The sequence below is a fragment of the Heliangelus exortis genome, chromosome 11, assembly GCF_036169615.1.
Source record: "Heliangelus exortis chromosome 11, bHelExo1.hap1, whole genome shotgun sequence".
In the NCBI taxonomy this organism is placed as follows: domain Eukaryota; kingdom Metazoa; phylum Chordata; class Aves; order Apodiformes; family Trochilidae; genus Heliangelus; species Heliangelus exortis.
Window position 1 is genome coordinate 17,670,747 of NC_092432.1, and position 19,675 is coordinate 17,690,421.

The window sequence follows — 19,675 nt, forward strand, 5'->3', positions numbered from 1 at the left end:
TGCATCCCTTTGCTATATAGTTTATATATTACTTGTATCCTGTACTAATTGCTTTCATTTTCTTGAGATTTTTATTAAGTGATGCCTTTTTTTTTTGCTCTTGCTAGCTCATGTTGGTACCCAGGCCTTTATTCTGATGCTTGAGACTAATTGCTATTTATTTGTTTGGGTTTGTTGGTTTGGTTTTTTTTCTCTGTTATATTTAATTCTTTTTTGTTGTTGTGGCAGAAATAGTTTTTATCTAATACATAAAATCTTCCTGATTTTAAAATCTGACATTCTTATAGATCTGGAGCCCTTTGCAGCTGAATTTTAGTGCCCAGCAGATTATTGTGTGCTTTTTTGAAAGCTGAGTGATACCAATGATAAAGGCAGGGCCACTTTATTTAATGACAATCTTTAATATTACTAATAATATTTAATATTAATAAATTTAATATTTAATATTACTACTACTTTACTATTAATGTAATTGCAAACCATTTCTGATTCCTGATATCAGAGCGTCCTTAAGCTTTGGTATCCTCCAAAGTATTAGTGGAGGAAAGACCTTTCCTACCACCAACAGAGGGGACTCTAAGTTGATGAAATCCATAATATTGTCAGATTATCAATGAAAATGGTAATAATTCCATATTTTCCAATTCAGAATTGGCCTCATTTCAGAATGTATTTTGTTTACCTAGTAATATGATCATCTGTGTCTATTTTTGTGATCTTCAGTGATTCTGTTGTGATTTTCAGAATTACTTTTTACTTCCTTTTCAAAAATACAAAATCAAATTATTTCGTACTTTCCACTTGAACTTAATTAACCTGATCAGACTTGACTTTTAAAGGTCAAAGTGCATAAGGATGGGTACATAGTTGCATATATATATATACACTCTGTAATCAATTTCTTAACAGGTGTTGAGGAGTCATTTACTTCTATAACTGTTCAGCTTTTTTTGAAAGTTAAACAGTTCTCTGTTTAAAAATAGTGTTTATTAGGTCATCTGCTTTCTTTATACATTCCATCTTCAATGAACAGAACATGATATAGCCTGTACATCTCTGAATATATTTCACATAGTCCAGCTATTTTTGTCAGGAACCCAAATTAAATGTTGTCTAAAGAGCCAAATTTTTACTGTTTGTAGACTCAACTCAAAACAATACATCTGTTTTGAAAATAATATGATGCTTTTATGATTGTTTTTTGTTGAATATTTTAATGATGTTGCGAATAGCCAGGGTCATTCTATGATATATGTTGGCTTTTTTCCTGTAATTTCCATGATTCTCATGCTGGCTTTGGCAAATACATCTTGTCTTATTTTTAAGAATGTGGGTTGAGATGTATCCTATTTTGAGGGGGTAATGCTTATGTGAAACTATACTGCCGTAGTTAACAAGTTCTCCTTATTCTGCATCTTTTTTTTCTAGCTACATGTGAAGAGATTAGAAAGTTTAACAGTAGCAGCTGTTGGTGTTTAAAAATAACTGTAATTTGATTTATTAAACAAAATAATGATGAGTGTGGTGTTTTCTATGCAGGTAAATATATTCTGTCCTTACGAAATAAAATGTTCCATATCAAAATTATTCCTATTCTATGACATTAAAACTTCAAACTTTTTTTGGTTACAGTTTTGAGGATATTCTGTGCCTTGCTGATTCCTCATCTTTGTCAGATATCACCCTTGATGGCAACCCAATAGCTCAGGAGACATGGTACAAACACACTGTTCTCCATCATATGATGCAGCTCCGGCAGCTAGATATGAAGAGAATCACAGTAAGAAATTCCTGTTTTCATCAGTCTTGCTAGATCCTTACATTCAGAAGTGTTGCAGTGTTATGCTTTTTTTGTTTTTTGTTTTTTTCCTACATATACCTTATTTTATTGCTCATTTGCTTTGTACAATGGCTGTACTGTATTATAAATTGTACCTGTTGCTTTATCATCTATCCTGTTGTCCTGTAGCAAATCCACCATCAGTATAAAATGGAGCTAATTATGATGCAAAAGATAACATGTATATGGAAAACATGAGAGGTCCACTTACAGTTCAGCTTATCTTTTTCCTCCAGTCTTTTCTAACAGTAATCAGACAGTATCTGCAGACATATAATAAAGTACTAAAATATGAATGCTATGTGTACAAATTCCTTGCTGATAAAGTGTTTAAGCAGGAATACATGCTATCCAACACTTTAAATAGACTTTTTCAACTGAATTTGCTAAGTATACACACACACATATATAAATATATTATAAATAGTTTATGTATATACATATCTCTCTTAAATGTGCTGTGGTTCCCAAATTGAAAGACAAGTTGCCTTATTTTAATGGTAAAACTCTGCTTCTTTTCACTGAGGTTTTATAAGGTCTGGATGCTTAAAGTAGGAGAGCTCTATTTGGTTTTGATTATTAGCTTATTTCTCTGCTGATCAGGGAACAGGTTGTTCTGCTTTATCCAGAATACAATTAACTTTTTCTTCCATTACCACTGTGGTATTTTTATGGAAGCATCTCCAATTTCCTTCTTTCTTTCCACTTGAAAGTGAGATACTTCAGGAACTGGTAGCCATTATTGTGGGTCATAATCCTCTCTTAACTCAGGTCTTCAGAAAATGTACTAAGTTAATACTGAAAGTAAAAAACCCCAAACAAACGAGAGATGCAGATCATTGTCAAATTATGAAATTAAGAAATTTCATTAAGAAATTATTTGTCAGATTTGTTTGTGATTTTCCTTGCTATTATTTCTACTAGAGCCATTCTTCCATTTTGTAAATTCAGTCTCTCTGGTATATATAACAAATAGTCTGCCTACTGCAAGTGTGAGATGAATTTTGTGTGTTTTAAATGCACAGTGTTGAGCCTTTTATGCTTTCAAAACAGAAATATATGTTCAGTAGTTTATATCAAGTATATTGTAGCAGTTTCTATGCTATAGTGAAATTTTTTTAATAGTTTTAGGGTAGATGTACTCAGGAAATGTTGCATTTATTTTGTGCTGTCTTACCCATCTTTTCCTCCAGTGTGTTAAATAGTATCATTTGCTGAAAAATGGCTTGTGTGAGTAATATTAAAGCACTAACTAGTGAGGAAGAGTAAGTGCATTCCACCGTGGTCTCTTTAGGGTCCTTTTTAGGTTTTGCTGGATTTTACCTATCTGAAAGGCTGCTGCCATAAGCTCAGGTTTGGCCAGCCCGTGGCATTGGGTGACAGTGATGCTCTCTTAGCAGCAGAGGGAGTGCTCAGCCTGATAAAGCATCACACACCGCCTCTGACAGCTCCAGTGGAGAGGTTTTATGAGGGTGGCAAAAGCTTTAATGTGCTTTATCCCTCTGTGTGCTGTCCTTAGTGTTTCTTCACTTGGAGAACACAAGCCTACAGCCTCAAAATCTCATTGCAGAAAGTGAGACTTCTGCTTCATTAGAAAAACTGTATTTCTCTCCCTCTTAATTTTTAGGGGGTTTTGCTTGTTTGTGTATATTGCTCCTTTGCCATGTAGTGTGTTTTTAGATGGAAAGTGGAGAATTAGTAAATGGAAATTTCAATATGTAACAGGAAATTAAGTCCTATTTTCATCATCTGGCACTTTGACCTTTTGGAAAAGCATCCCTCCTTGTCCAGCAAGGGCTGGTTTAAAGACCAAAGTTCTAGACAATAGCAGCACAATGAGGGAGAACAAAGAAAAAGGGAGATAGAGTTTCAAAAGAGCCTGAGCTAAAAGAGAGGGAGTGGTAGTAAAAATGAATTGTGGTTATGTACATTTCCTGGAGGATTTTTGTGGGTGGTGATGTGTTTTTCAAGATTAATTGAATGTGTTTTGTAATATTACTCAAGAAATGTATACGGGTTTGATGTCCAGAAGAACTACATTCAGCCATTGGTCCTTATTCAGAAGCTTTCCCTTTATGAATACTGAACAAACCTAGGATACATTTTCTCTTTAGGCTGAGTGAATTTATTTTGTCAATGAAATAGTAATTTTTAAGGTGTCTGTCATAAGGATAAACTATTGATAAAGAAAAAAGATCCTTTTAATAGGACTCGAAGATTCATTTAATGAGACTCTTGTTAGAATGTAATTTGTGTTAGTTCATTTCATTCTTTGTATATCAGACTGATTCAAACAAAGACACTCCTGTGTGGAAGACACTGTCAGAAATTATGCATTTGGCCTGGACAAAAGGAAGGCTTTGAAATGGAAGATAGAGTAAGAGGATGTATTTGTGGATTCTGAGAGAAAACTGAATAAGGGAATATTGTGTGTGTTTGCCTTAAGGTTTCAAAACCAAATTGAGTTGTTTTAAAAGGAATAAAACTAATGAGGGCTAATTTTCTGTAGATTAGTGTGAATTTGTTCTCAAATTCTCCCTTCCCTAGTGCAAAGCAGCAATACCTCAGTTAGTTTGGAGCTGAGTATATGATGACTGGACAGCTGTTTTCTGCCAAATAGAATGGATAATTTCAGCTACCTCTTCCTTGGTGGGAAAATTTGTTTACATTTTGGTTTTTTCTGCATACCAATTTTTTATAATCAAACTTCTAGGGAGCAAAAAAACTTGAGGCATAAACATACTTTAAGTTACTTAATATGTTCAATGTGTTGTAAAGTCATCAGAGAAGGTTAAGACAGTGAAAGTGAAAAAAAAAAAAAAAAAAAAAAGTTAAGCTTACCAGTTTGTGTTCTAGGGAAATCTGTGCACACAGTTGGGTTTGAAAAGCTAACTCTGTTGAAGCCTCATGCCTTAACCTGCATGAAGCTACTCTTCTCACTTCATATATGCATATCAGGTTGAAGTCCTAGGCAAACAGTTTGGAAGTTTGTGTAATCACCTTTCATATTTATGTCAAATCCATTATTTTGGGTGGGTATCAGGGGGGGCTCAGCACAGATAAGGGTAGATGTGCTATGTGAGCCTCAATTCCTGTGCTTTTGAAATTTGTTTTCTTTAAAATCTAATAGCAATGTTCAAGTATGAAGTTCTTGTTTTATTAGTAAGCATTCACCCATGTGCTTAGGGATTCTTACAGTGCTCTAAACATAGCATGTTTAATTGTTATAGAATTTTTGACATGTGTCTTCATGGTTGATGGTGTTTTCTTTTCAGTTTTGTTTGTTAATTTTCTTAACACACAACCTTCCAGAAAGTGAAAATGAAAAGTTTAGGACAGGAGCTTTCTATTTCGAGGAAAATCAAAACACTTTCTATACATTCTGGGAAGATACTTTAATAGAAACACACAAATGACATGTGAAGTAAATCAAAATAAGTTCAAGTGTTCTTCCCAAATATTTGTGTTGGAAGGACTCTATGCTCTTCACTTCATAGTGAATGTTTCTTTTGTTTCTTGGAAAATATACGTTCTAAAAATACCACGCTGTGAGAATGTTGAGAATTTGGTAAACAGGGAGCATTCTACCTCACATGGGTGTATTGCAGTACCAGATTGCTTTACCAGGAAAATTAAGCATCTTTACTTACATAGCTTTAATTATTTAGGAATCAATTACTTTCTTCTTGGAACTTCTTGCATCAGCAATAATTTTGGTGAAAAATACAGTACTACAGTAAACTTTGAAAATACTCTTTTCTTCTCAACTTGTGTTGCTGAATGAGAAAAGTAAGCCCCTGGAAACAGTTTATAATTACACAAATCAGTCCTAGATTATGATTTGGGCATAAATAGAATTAGCTCATTTGCTCTGTGTCTTTTCTCACTAAGAAATTCTACTGATTGCAAAATCTATTGCAAAGATACAGTCCACTGTTATATTTATATTTATATTTATATATTATATTTATGTTTTCATTGTCATACTAGTTTTAAATAGCTTCAGTATTTCCATCTGGGTAGATATGTATTTCTTCTTTATTTCTTTATTTATATGTAGTTAACAATAATGTCGTTTTAAATAGTACTTAGAAAAAATAAAATGGTTAAAATCCTAAACGTGTATTAAAATTGAAATGTGCATTTCAAATATGAACCAAAAAAAACCCTTTTTTTTCCTTCCAGGAGGAAGAAAGACGTATGGCATCCATTGCAGCAAGGAGAGAGGAAGAAAGGAAGCGTGAAAGCCATAAACAGTCCTTGCTTAAGGTATTTTCTATGGCTGTTCTACACCTGCTACATGCCAGTTTACAGCAATAATCTGTATCCTAGTATTTGTTTTATGCTAGTTCTTGCATATCCCAATATGCCTCTGTCTCTTCAGAATTTTTTACAGCTTAAGCAGTGCACTCCACAACTGAAACTTCCTTCAGTCAACTATGCAAGTTATACTTTAGCAAAAACCCCAGTTTGAATACCTGACTGTGGTATATGTAAAAGGATGGCACACTTCATTTTCACAAATCCAGAGACAGAAGTACCAGATTAAAACCAGATTAAAGTAAAGGACTTTTCAGTGATTTCAAATCCTTGAACTTGGTCTCCCCCATTTCAGGTGAGTGCTCTAACTGCTGCCATGCAGGGTGTTCTGAAGTTGTTCTTTCTTCATTCTTTCCTGTTGAAGTTGTTCCTTTTGGTAGAAAGACTTAAACATCATCAGAGCAGCAGCTAGATTCCAGCTGTCTTCTTTTTCAGACAAATGCTTATCTACCAGACCACCTGGCCAAGTTAATGCTTATATACATCAGATGGAATAGCTCGAACAGGGGAGACTGAGGTGCACTCCAGAATATTCTTATGGGCCTGGTGACTCAAGGTCCTATCTTGCTAATAGGAGACCAAAGTTCAAGGATCCAAGAGTGTCTGCGTTCCATTTGTTGTGTGAATATCCCCATTTTTCTCCAAATCATTTTTCTCTGGAGAAAAAAGTGCCTAACACTTTTTGTCATCCAGTAATGGTTATACAAAAAGCTTTTTCAATTTGGCAAACAAACAAATGTTCATGTGTCCATTTTGCTGAGTTGCCTAGGTAAAATAATATTAAGGGCATTGGAATAAAAGTAGTTGCAGGAGGTTGGAAGAAGCATGGCAACTGTATGTAACTGAGAATAAGACGCAATATTAATGTTATTTTGAAAAATGTTCATAGTACACTTAAAAAATAAAAAAACCAATAAATATATGAATGGTAAAAAATTCCATGTCTAGTGTCTAAGAATATATTATGATTTCCTGTGTGTTTGTATCCATGTATATTTTCAGTTTAAAAAACTGGAATGAAATGAAACAAAACAAACCACAACAAAAACCCGACCAACCCAAACCAACAAAACAAACAAAAAAACAATGTAACTAAGTCTGAGATACAAGCTTTTTTTTAAACAGTCATAGTTTGTGGGGTTTTTTGTTTTTCTTGTAAGCTATGTACATATATATGTATTTTGTAACACGTAGAAATGGGAAATCAGTAAATATAGTCATACATAGTGTTTTATAGTGTTGAAAAGCTAAGTGTCTCTGAACTCTAAAATAAGTTGGTGTTTATTGGAAGTGTTGATTTGTAGTTCATGTGCATAACTATAGATATAATGTGTCTTTATAGCAGAGGGTTTTTCTTGATGGCCTAGATTTCTCAGTGCATTTTGCTAGTGGAAACTTTCCTTAGAAAAAAGATCATATTTTTAATGTTCAGTGCTATTGTTGCTCATATTTCAACAACAAATTGTAGATTTTATAGTTTAATTGAGATTTCTTTCTTACTTTCAAATATTTAGGTGAAACAGGAAAATAAAAAAGAGCCAAATACCACTATCTTTTGCACAATTTACTTATTTTTCTTTATCTTTCCTTTGTAAATATTTTCTTCTGTGTTATGACAGGATATTTTCTTCTGTGTTGTGACAGGATTTTTGATACAGTCTTTTAAATACTACCAATATTGTTTTGTTTTCTTGTATCTTAATCAGCCTACAAAATAGCCTGAAACAATTACATTTTAAATTATGATATGAGACAGGCTATTACCACTGGTAAGATAATGATAAAGGTGGTTAGGTTATACTCAAGTGATACTTTTTTTTTTTTTTAAAGGGATTTACCTAGTCCAATATCTTTTTAGACATAATTTGAGATCATTGCAACGTGAAGCTAAAAAGTGTGTTGCTTCAATCAAAAATGTCATATAACTGAAGTAAAATATTCATCAGTACATCTGAATAGTGTGCATTTTTTATCCTTATTAGACTTTTGAAACACTCTTCCATTGTCGAGACCTGTTTAAAACATAATGATGACTTCAACAGATCTAGATTCAAATATTATGTAATAATATTACATTAAGTCCTTGTGTCTGTCATGAAGGTAGTTTCATTTTCTGTGTCTATAAAAATCACCTTCTGTATTTTCAGAGGATGACTATTTCCCTCGTCCAGAGCGTTTTGCAATTATTTGAGCTGCCTGAGCTCAAGTGCTAGGGTTGCTCCAGCAGCCTGAAGGAAAGTAGGAGCAATCTGCCCTCCTTTGTGGGAGAACTCTTACAAGCACCTGCAGACTGTCAAAGTTAAACTTCTGTAGTTATCCAAAATAAATTAATTAACTTCATTCTTTAACAAGTTGCGGGTTTATTATGCTTCTTTTTTTGTTTCCATTATTTTGTGAAATGTGCTGGCAAAAGAACATTAGAATGATGCATTGATTATCGTGCATACCACAAACTGGTATTATTGTTTCTTCCACTGAAGACTTTTAAAGGATTTAGATTAATCAGCATCTTTCTTAGAGAATAAAGAAGTGTGTAGATACTGCACTGTTATAATTTGTTATGACTTTTCTATCTTGTTTCAGGAAAAGAAACGGTTGACCATTTGTAATATTGCTCATCAGTGGGAGATACAGCAGAATCGAGTTGCTCTTGTGGCTTCTTTAAATCAAGATAAAGATGATGAGCCCTGTCAGATCAATGGCAGTGCTGCATTTGTATTTCCTGAAGAAAGCAGGTATTCTATTGGTTACTACTTCTAGTTCATGTCATGTATTCCAGGTTACTACTTCTCATTTCTGAGATCTTGCAGTATTTCGTCATCAACAGTAATACAGCCAGATCAATCCTGACAGGGTGTTTTATTTTGTGATTAAACCTATTGACCATTAGTAATCAGTACCTACAGCAGCAACTCACTGACTAAAGGAGTGCAAGCTTTAAAAAATTATGTGATCTTGTTACTAAATGAGGACTTAAAGTCAATTAAGTGTTTGCAGAAATGTTAAATATTAATTCTTGAGCCTTCTTAAGCTTATTCTTTTCCTTGATAGCTTATATTGTTGTTTGTAGTTGAAATGAACAAAATGAAAATATGTGAACATGGCAAATGTTTATAAACTCTTTTTGTATCAAGAGGTTTCAAAAACTGAGTTTTGAATTCCTGTGCTTATTTTGAATAGTGGCTTCTCTCATTGGACTGCTTTAATACCCTTCCTGTTTTAACAATAGCAGTTTTTTTACTCTTATTCCTAAGACTATTTTTGTATTGCTGGTTTGAATTAGTTTTTTGGTTTTTGTTTTTTTGGTTTTTTATAAACTTTTTGACTTGCTTATTTTTATCTAAAAGGTGGCCAGCTGACATTCTTTATAGTTTAAAAACCAAATGCAGAACCTAATGAACAATGTGTGTCTAGAAATGGATAAAACTAAACTAGCAGAATTTCAAGAAGTACTAGGAAGGTATTAAAAAAAAAAATTAAAAAATACTAACAATCATTATGCAACTTTCCAAACCTGTGGTTTGTGCTTGTCATGAATTCTCTCTGCACTTCAGAGATGGTCAGCTTGAGTGTATCATGTTAGAAATAAGAGAGATGAGAACATACATATTGCTTAAGTTGAAAATTGCTCTTATGAATTGGAAATCTGACATTGTTTAAAATAAACACATATTCATCCCTGTTAATAAAGGATTAAACAAGGATAATAAGCCATAGGAGCCATCTCTAACCAGACTAATGTCTCCTGATATCCTGATCAAATAACATAAAATGTGGTTTTGAGGAAGGATGATAATCTTTTGCAAGAATAAAAATAACTGCTCACTACTGTGAGCATTGTTTTGGATTGATTTTACCAGCTGCCTGTTCTTGAAGGAATTAATCACGTAATAACTTTTACATTTCATATATCAAACAGAATGTGAAGGTGACTTTGCTTGAATAATGCGTTGTTTAAGTTGGTTTTAGATATCTAGAACAACAGATAATTTATGTTAGCATCGTGAGTTATAATTGTTAAACAGATTATTAAATATGAGCAATTTAGTTAAGTTCCCTCACAACACCCCCAGACCCCTCTGCCTCCCTGTCCCACTCAAATACACCCACAGGCTTTCTGCTGAGAGGTAGAACATTTGCAGTTTTACTTGGTGGAAAGAGGATTTTCCAGACATTAATGTTTTTGAACCAGATTGGGTACTGCAAATGAATGAATTCTGAGAAATGTGATCATGTTTGACAGCTGTGTTTTGGTAAATGAAAGGACTATAATTCAACAGACTGATATTACTAGCTCAAAGTCATCTCATTATCACTGTCTTTTTATTTTCTCTACAGATCTCTTGATACAATATTTAGCAGTGCAGTACAAGGGTTGTCTGTTCTTGAGTCTCATTTAGTGGAAGTAGAAGGAGACACTCTTTGCTTGTATGGTGCTGGAGCACTGGAGTGCCTGGACCGAAACTGGAGTGTTCAAACAGCTGGGATGATTGTCACAGTCTCCTTTATGTTCATTGAGTTCGATGAAATTGTTCAAGTGTTACCAAAACTGAAGATAAAGTTTCCTAATTTTGCGGTAAGAACGCCTCAGATTTCAGCTGTGTGAGGAGTTATGGAGTGTGTATTCTATAATAGAACCTTAATTTGCCATGGTCAGCCTTGGGTGCTTTTATATAAACACAAACATTGGTGAATGCCATATTTGTGTGGTGCTACCCTTTAACATTAACTTTACCTTGCTGCTTTATAGATATCAAGACATTAATGTAGATTATCATGCATGATGGTATTTTTTTTCCCTGCTGGTTATTATTTCTCTTAATTCTTCTGGTCTAGCTGATTATACAGTAATACTATTCTACAATATTGTTATCAATCCTTGGTATCAGGGGATCTTCATTTGGGTTGTGATTCTTAAGCTCAATTAGCTGATAGGATAAAAAGAGGTACAGTTCAAAGGGAATAGCCAGGTAAATCAGTACAGCTCTTGGAATTCCTTGGAGTTCTTGATGGAGCAAAACATGAGATGTCCCTTTAGCACTAATTTTTTTTTCTTCAGTGTTTCATTTAAAAGAAATAGTAAAATAATTGTGATATACATAAAGCAAATTAATACTCAGATGATATGCCTCTTGAGGTCCATCCATATTTCTAAGGTTTAAATATAACAAAACTTCATGCTTGAGTTGATTTTGTGAGCGACTTCAGACAAATTTATCTCAGTTGTTTAATTGTGGTGGTGTTACTGCTTTTTGTAACATTTAAAATACTAGTGCTGTTACCCAGAGGTTTATAAAGTGCTTGAGGGCTTGTAGTGTTGACATTAAAAAATACATGTAATACACCAGTTGGTTGATACATTGATGTGTTTTGCCACAAGGATCTCAAATGAAGTGTGTTCAGTAGCTTCCTCAGACCCAGAGAACATTTATTTGGTTTTAGAAGTTGAGGTTCACAGAACAAGAATAATTGTATTCCATCTTAATTGGTCCCTTATTTTTTTTATAGTGTTTTGACACTGTTGTTTTTGTTTGTTTTTATTTTTTAAGCACCTGAAGTTTAAGGAGACAAATCTTGTGACATTGCAGCAGTTCAATGCATTAGCCCAGATGCATCACATTGAACAGCTGACAGTTGATCCTCAGGGGAATCCTGTTGTCAACTTCACCTTGTGGAAATACTATGTATTGTTTAGACTGAACCATTTTAACCTACAGAAGATAAATGGAGTGAAGGTAGGACAGTGTTGCTTCCTTCTTACTATTGGTTTCACAAGATAAATTAGCACTGTTTTTTAAAAAGCAGATGAATTGCTACTAAAATTAGCAGAACCTGTCCTTTCAGTATTAGGAGGAAAAAATTTAGTAGGCTTGCCCATGTAATTTCTTGTGCTGTGCATGCAACTGCAGTGTTACAAAAAGCAAAGTTGGTAAGATTCGTAGTTGCAATTATAACGTTGTACTGTTATTCAATTGCATAGAACAGTCCCAATCTGTACCTGAGTGGCTGAGATGAGCCTGAAGGCATGTGTGTCTAAAAAATAAAATTAAATAACTGCATGATCCTACTTCATTTCAAGAAGCACTTTTTTATTATGTTCAAAGAATGACAGTGAATACTTCTGCAGAAATCTGTGATTAGACGATGACATAGTAGTTTACAGTATGTGATATTTACTACTGTTATAAAGTATGGCTAAAATAGTATTTTCTTCTTCAAGCTTATCACATGAAAAGTTTTTACATTTTTTTTCCTCTGCTTCCTATGTATAGGATTGTTAGTATGTGGTTTTATGCTGGTTTTGTGTTTTATGTCTAAATACTAAGTTGGTACCCTTATCTTGATATTTTTTTCTTTTTATTCCCCACTACCTCAATGGAGAGTAAATGTATTCAAGCATATAAAATAATAATTTTATAAAATGGTTGATTTATACTTGGGCTTTGATCATAAAGGAAGGAAGAATAGCTGTAATGCAACACACTACTTGAATGTACATTACATTTTAAATGCCAAATAAGTTTAAGGGATGTTATGAATCATAGAATCATAGAATTGGCTGGGTTGGAAGGGACCTCAGAGATCATCAAGTCCAACCCTTGATCCACTACTGCTGCAGTTACTAGACCATGGCACTGAGTGCCACATCCAGGCTCTTTTTAAATATCTCCAGGGACAGAGAATCCACCACTTCCCTGGGCAGCCCATTCCAATGTCTGATCACTCTCTCTGTAAAGAAATTCTTTCTAATGTCCAACCTAAACCTCCCCTGGCACAACTTGAGACCGTGTCCTCTTGTCTTGCTGAGAGTTGCCTGGGAAAAGAGCCCAACCCCCCTCTGTCTCCAACCTCCTTTCAGGTTTTTTTTACTGCATGGTAAACATAAATCTTACCTGTTCTCTCTTTACGAAGAAGGAAAGAAAAAAAAGAATTTAAGACAACTATTTACATAGACTTTTGTTATGATCTTAATGTCAGCAAATTCAGTCTCTGAAGGAATGCTTAATTTAATAGCGCTTGGCGATGAATTTAGTAAATGGATTTATGTGGATCAAGGCTTGCTTTTTGTGTGAGATGTATATCAATTCATAAATATTTATGACTGAAGAACATTTTTGTCCTCAACAAACATTCCAGCCAGACCATGTGCACTCAGAATTTTTCTCCTCATGTCTTTAATAATTTGAGATGTGTCATAGCCAAGCAGGAGAAAGAGATGAACTCAGATTGCTGTTTTACATTAGTCTACAGTCATGGCATCCAGCTTTGCAGATAAATGCTACCTTATCTTTTAAAAGCAGTAATAGAAAATCCCACTCCTCTGTAAAAATTAAAAACGCCTGAAATGTGCTCTTAGGCATCAGATCAGCCCTAAATAATAGTTTCAGGTGACAGGAAGGGAATTGTGCCAATTCTGCTATTCTGATTATCACTTTTGTGTGTTTGTACAGACTATTATGCTGACAGTCTGAGGTAGGTGTAGTTGGGGAGTAAAAGCATTCTGAATTGAATACATAGCATAACTCTTAACAGTTTTAAACATTAAAAAAAACCCTAAAAACTATAAAAGGAAATTTATTTTCTTAACCATCCTTCTTCCACTGCAGTTACGTGCCAGGCTAGAACCTGCAAGTTAATCTCTTCCACAACAATGTTTTTTTTTTTTCTGTTGTCAAATTCTTACACTTACTAACTGTGAAGAAGCAAATTCTCCTTATTGAGAGACACCAAATTTTTTTCCCAGTGCTAGTAATCTGATTAATGAAGAACTGTCAAGGTTTTAAGTTACTAAACATTACAAAACACTTTACACCAAGTGGGATGGCATGCCTTGTAACAGATGCCTCCCATTTACTGGGCTGGTGCCTGATCTCTGCTTGGCAAGAGGCAGGCGTTAGAGCCGTGCACTGCTGCGGTGCTACCGTTACGGCCTTTTCGTGATTAATGGAGCAAACAATGTATGGGAGTAAGATAGAGAACATGAGTTTCTGTGAACTACAGAGTGTATTCAGCATGCTGTCTCTGTTGACCCGATCCTTATGCTTCTCTTAGCATAAATAAATACATTAAAATCACTTACTTCTCCAGCAGATATTTCTGCCTGCTGTGGTCTTTGTTTCCCGAGCTGCTATCTCTACTTTCTGTTTGAGACCCCACATCTCTTAGCAGAGTGTTTAGCAAGGTTCTCTTAGGCTACAAAGACTTATTTAAGTGAAAATGAGCAAATCTAAACACTGTAAAAATGGAATAAATTTTACATTTCTGATCTCCTGACCTATGTTTTCTCTGCTGAATTTGTAGATATGTAGATTTGTAGATCTTCTGTTGCAGTATACTTTAGGCAGGAGTAGGTTGCATAGTCTGTAAAAGTTACACAAAAATCTAATAATATTATATGAATTTGGGTAAAATTTTCAATTTGTTCACACATGTGACTGATACACAGCAGAAAAATTATCTGGAAGTATTTAGTAAATATTGTGAGTATTGAAGGTTATTTAATAATAGGTTGCTTTCCAAAAAGATATTGTAAGATGAACAGAAATTAAATTCCATCCAGAAGTTAAGAAGCCACTGAGTGAATTTCATTGTCCTGTGTTATCCAGGTCAGACTTAGATGATCATAAAGATTTCCTCTTCACTCACTGGAAAGCCAGGATCCTGGAAACTGTGCCAGCAACTTTTGGCAGTTGAAGTCAGTTCATAGTCTGGCTGTCAGGGCAGGAGAGATGCAGGCCGTGGTCTCCAAAGGTTACAAGCCCAGACAAACAAAAACCAATAACAACTACCACTGAAAAATAAACCCCTTCCATCCTGTTTTAACAAAACTGGAATATGTGAAGTTAATACAGAAAATTTTTCAACCATTGAAAGTCAGTTTGAAGAGATGTCTAACTTAAAATTTATACAATATTATGCATGATGTTTAGAGAAGTATAATGGAGGAACACATTTGGTTCTTTTTTTTGGGGGGGTGTTGTGGAGGGTGGTGGTAGTGTGAGAAATGCAGGGAAAAGTTGTTTATATTTTTTTTTAATTTTTTTTTTCCCCCACGCCTCTTAAACCTCTTTTTCTATAAAGCCTTCTCTATGACGCTGCCAAAATAAGAGAGACTATAACTTATCTTTTCATATGTGGATGCCCAGAATCTTTTCAATTCTCCAGCATGACTTCATCAGGAATTTTCCAGTAGACCTTAAGTGCACGCAGTATGGAGCAGAGCTAGTGTGTCTGGCTTGTAGATACTTAATGTAAGAAATCATAAGGAAAATCCTTCTTTTCATGAATGCTATCAAGAAGCACAGGGTGGCAGGTGTGTACACTGAAGTTTTCAGAATTACAGGGAATAAGCACAAGTATGTCCTTTGGCTTCTTTTAAAGTACATTTAAAATGCCAGTAAAAGCAAATGGCTATTTTGAAGATATGCCTGTAACAGATCTGTGTGCAGTGTTCTATATGACAAATTCCAGTTAATTCTCAATGCCCATATGTAATGAAATACAAATGTGCCAATTTTTAATCTTAACTTTCTTCTTTTTTCTTCCCCTTTTCTCACTTCCCTCGCAGGTTACTGAGAATGATATTGTAATAGCAGAAAAGCTCTTTGGCATTCTGGCATATGTAGCATCATCTGAGCTGCCTCATTATCGAATGCTTTCATTATTTGGAGAGTCCAGGTAATGTGCAATGAACCAAACTGAATTTATCCAGTACGTAATGTTTAATTCTTTGCACACTATTGTGACAATTTTTTTCTAGAAAAGAGGATAAGTATTTTGCAGATATCTTACAGAAGATAGTTTCTCTGCATATTGTAAAAATATTAGCATCTCCTGATTCATGTAGCCAGAGGTTTTCCCAGAAGTGATGTGAAGTCTACCAAATAAGATTAAAAGGCACATGTGTGCAAATTTACTGCTTGTTTAGTTCTCAGTTGTACTGGTACAGGTGAAGATTGTGGATTTAAATTATAAAGACTAACTTTTTAGTGGGTGTTTTATAGTGAGTGACTATAGCAGTTAACAAATTTAAGTGTTAGTGGTTTAAGAAAAAAGGTGCTTAAAAAAACCCCACATTTTGAGTCTTTTAGAGATACATAAATAATGAAATTTTAAGACACAAGACTTCCTATTTAGGAGATGTTGTGAGATATATGTCAAAAGGTCACTCGTGCAGAAGTAAAATAAAGGAGGAATATCTGGATTAATATGTATTTTGAATAACTTGATGTAATAAACCTGGAAAATTGTGAGCTACATGCTCAAAGGGAGAAAAGAAGAAAAAACAATCACTTGAACATCTGCACTTAATAAAAAGTTTCCAGTAATTAAGACTGTAAATCTCTTTATCAAAATTTCACAGGAGGAAGCAGTGCCATTGTCTGCTTGAGGGGAAGACAAAGAAACCTGGGACTGGGAGTGAGGAAAGCAGTGATTACAGAAGAAATGGAGGGGAAAGCTCAACTCGAGCTGCATTGAATTACATGACAAAGGACTTGTATCTGGAAAAGCTTGAGGTAAGTGTGTTACTGCAAAATACTTTCATCCAGTATTATATAACCTTAGACTACTACTCATGGAATTTATTTATTAGGTTTCAGTTGTGCTATTAAGAATGGTGGTTCAAAATGTTACTGCTTACCAGATTTACATGTATGATGAAACATTTGATCTAAGTGATCTATGCCAGAATGCTGGATAATGGTCCACTTCTGTCTCTGGTGAAGTGTTTCCTGAGCAGTGCTGCAATGTCAGAAATATGTTCTCACTCACACACCTTGTGTTTGTAATGAAATGTACCTGCTTTAGTAAAATAGAAGAAAAGAGCACATTTATTTTACAAAGAAAATGTGTACTGCACATGTTAGAATTTTCTAATAGAATTAGACAGTCAAAAAGTTTATCCCAAAATGAAGAACACCTTCACATACGACTTGAAATAGTGCAGGCTGCAGTAATAAAGAGCTGTTTCCTAGGTTTTAAATGACCTACAGGAAAAAAATGTATAGGGCATGTCTTAGGTTTAATTATTAATAAAATTGCAAGCTGGCTTGTTGCAGACAAATGCATCAGTTATGCTTGTTTTAGTTTGTGTTTCTGATCTGCTCTTTTGCTTGGGCAAAGATAAATGCTTCTTTCAGCCACAATCTCTCTTCTGAGCTGTCATCGTGCTCAGATGACCTGTAGCCACCTTGTTTCCCACATTTGTCCTCCCACATGTGCTTATTGATGATGTGTAAATTTTTCAATCCTCTAGTACAAGAAATTAAATTCAAGGTCATTGAACACTTAATTCAGTTACTGCATTGTGGTTTTCTTATATTGGTTCCATACCATAAAAGGGTCAGTGACTGCATGTGTGGAGAGATGAAATTAAGAAAATCTTGTTTCAAAAATCTGTGCTAGTAGCTTTTAAGACTTTGAATGGCAAAGAGTAAGACAGTGGGGTGTTCCTCTAGCCCTTTGCCATGGAACAAGCCACCATAGTAAAATAAACTTGGTATTTGTGCAGTTTTCTAAATATGTGCATTATTTTCCCAGTGCAGCATTTCACACCTTTTCCTTTGTTATAGCATTAAATATGTGGCAGCAGATATTAGAGGATGCCACAAAAGGAGAGTAAGATAGGCTGGTTCCAGTTCCCCATCAGCAGGAAGGCAACATAATAAATGTGATTGAATAAGTTGATGGAACAGCTGGAATGTATTTTCTCTGCTTTATCATTCATTTAAGAAAACTTCTGTATTTAAATGTCATAAATCAAACTAGTTAAATACTTAGCACCAGTGTAACTTACTGTTCAGAGCTTATTGTATTTTATAGAAACTATAGAAAAATGAATTAATACAGTTGCATAAAATGCAATATTATTTCTATTATCTTTATGAAGATTCAGGTTACTTGAAAAAGTACAAGAAATCATGTACTTCCCAGAGTCCACCAGGCCACCTGTGGAAATGATACAAATTGGATTTTTCCTGTGACAATATGCTTAGCTCTTGCTAGAGCAGGTAGATGAACATTTACTCTCCAGCTTTTGTGCTTATAGCTATAAAAAGCTGGAAAGCAAAGTGAGGAGGAATCAACGTAGTCTGGTGCTTAATTTTTCCAAATTTTCACCGCTATACCAGAAGACCAAAAAAAAAATCGCAATGCTGTAAAAGATATTTACATGAAATCTACTTAAAAGTGGATTTCAAATTATCAAATAAATATGAAGAATCTGGGCCACACAGAAAAGACTTGACTTAGAACGGGTAACCACCAGAAAGAAGTGTGGGTTTACTGACTAGCTGCTATTTTCTTTCATTTGTTAAATTTTTGTCATTGTTTTTTGGGTTTGCTCTTATTTAGCATTTTCGTCCTTTGTCTTATACAATGTGTAATGCTTCTCCCTTGCAGGAAATGAAGGAAAGAAAAACATTTTGCCAGACATACGTCGAAAACTTAGTGAAAGAAGCTGCTGACATCAATATGAAAAATGAGTCGCTGCAGAAGCTCTGGCCTCAGATGTTCATTGAGCTTGTGAGAGATGCAGTGATAGAAATACGCAATAAAAATTCCTACATGAAACTCTGCTTACAGCGGATCACTGATCAAAAACAGTAGACTTGAGGCTTGTTGTCTTGCAGGCTTTTGGTTTCAGTATTTTATGCTGTTTTGCAAACTTAAAACAATAGAATATAAAATTACCATCACTATGGCATGCGTCCCTTACCTCCCACAAGGGGATGCCTTCAGATCTTAATTAACTCTTGATAGTTTTGAAATGGAAGTTTACTTGCATATTGCTTTAACAAAGCTTCCTTGGCTGAAGTGATGAGGTAGCATGGGAGTGACTTGATGATTGTCATGTTTTACTAAGTTCTTGTTAATTTTTTTTTCCTTTAGTCTTGTTTTTCTAGTGCTTTGGCATTGATTTTTGAAGAACAGATTTAAACTCTGCTTGCCTTACTTTTTATTGAACACTTTTCAATTGCCACCTTTTTGACTGTTTGCTGCAGTTTAAAAAAAAATCAATAATAGTAGCTGGTTTTTTTTAATAAGCAAAAGCTAATAAATTATTTTTACACCATGAACTTGATAAAGACTTAGTATTGTTGTTTAATTTGTGAGATTATAGAACATGTTTTCATATCATGGCTATCACAATGCTTAGTAAATCAACATTTAATCAACTTAATTCTCAACAAGTTGCCCAAACTTGATTTCAAGTGTTTTTCCTCAATTTCATTTGTATGATTTTGTATGAATTATTATAGGTAAGAAATGAATCTGAAGTATACTTAAGTAAGCTTTATTTTTTTGTGCTCTTAAAATATGATAATAAAATAATTTTGTTTTGTTTCTTGATTACTATATTATTAATTTTGAGGTTTGCCACAGTCAAATGAGCTAAAATTCATGCATTACATCTGATGAGGACACTGATGATTACTATTTAGTTTTAATTTATATTTTTATGACAGTGTGAAAATTTCATTTGTGGTCAATAAAAATAAATTCTTCACCTTT

General features: G+C 34.2%; 1 protein-coding gene across 5 annotated transcripts in view; it reads left to right on the forward strand.

Moving 5' to 3' along the window:
* Positions 1-19,675, forward strand: part of LRRC49 (leucine rich repeat containing 49) — a 39,784-nt gene extending 20,109 nt beyond the window's left edge. For 4 of the 5 annotated variants that reach the window (XM_071755023.1, XM_071755022.1, XM_071755026.1 and 1 more), the window contains 8 exons: positions 1,633-1,780; positions 6,026-6,109; positions 8,744-8,895; positions 10,499-10,736; positions 11,710-11,895; positions 15,729-15,838; positions 16,524-16,677; positions 18,563-19,675. In XM_071755023.1, the coding sequence (XP_071611124.1) occupies positions 1,633-1,780; positions 6,026-6,109; positions 8,744-8,895; positions 10,499-10,736; positions 11,710-11,895; positions 15,729-15,838; positions 16,524-16,677; positions 18,563-18,769 (1,279 nt within the window). In that variant the 3' untranslated portion in view covers positions 18,770-19,675. The remainder of the gene's footprint in view (positions 1-1,632; positions 1,781-6,025; positions 6,110-8,743; positions 8,896-10,498; positions 10,737-11,709; positions 11,896-15,728; positions 15,839-16,523; positions 16,678-18,562) is intronic. The other variant, XM_071755024.1, reaches the window with a different exon arrangement.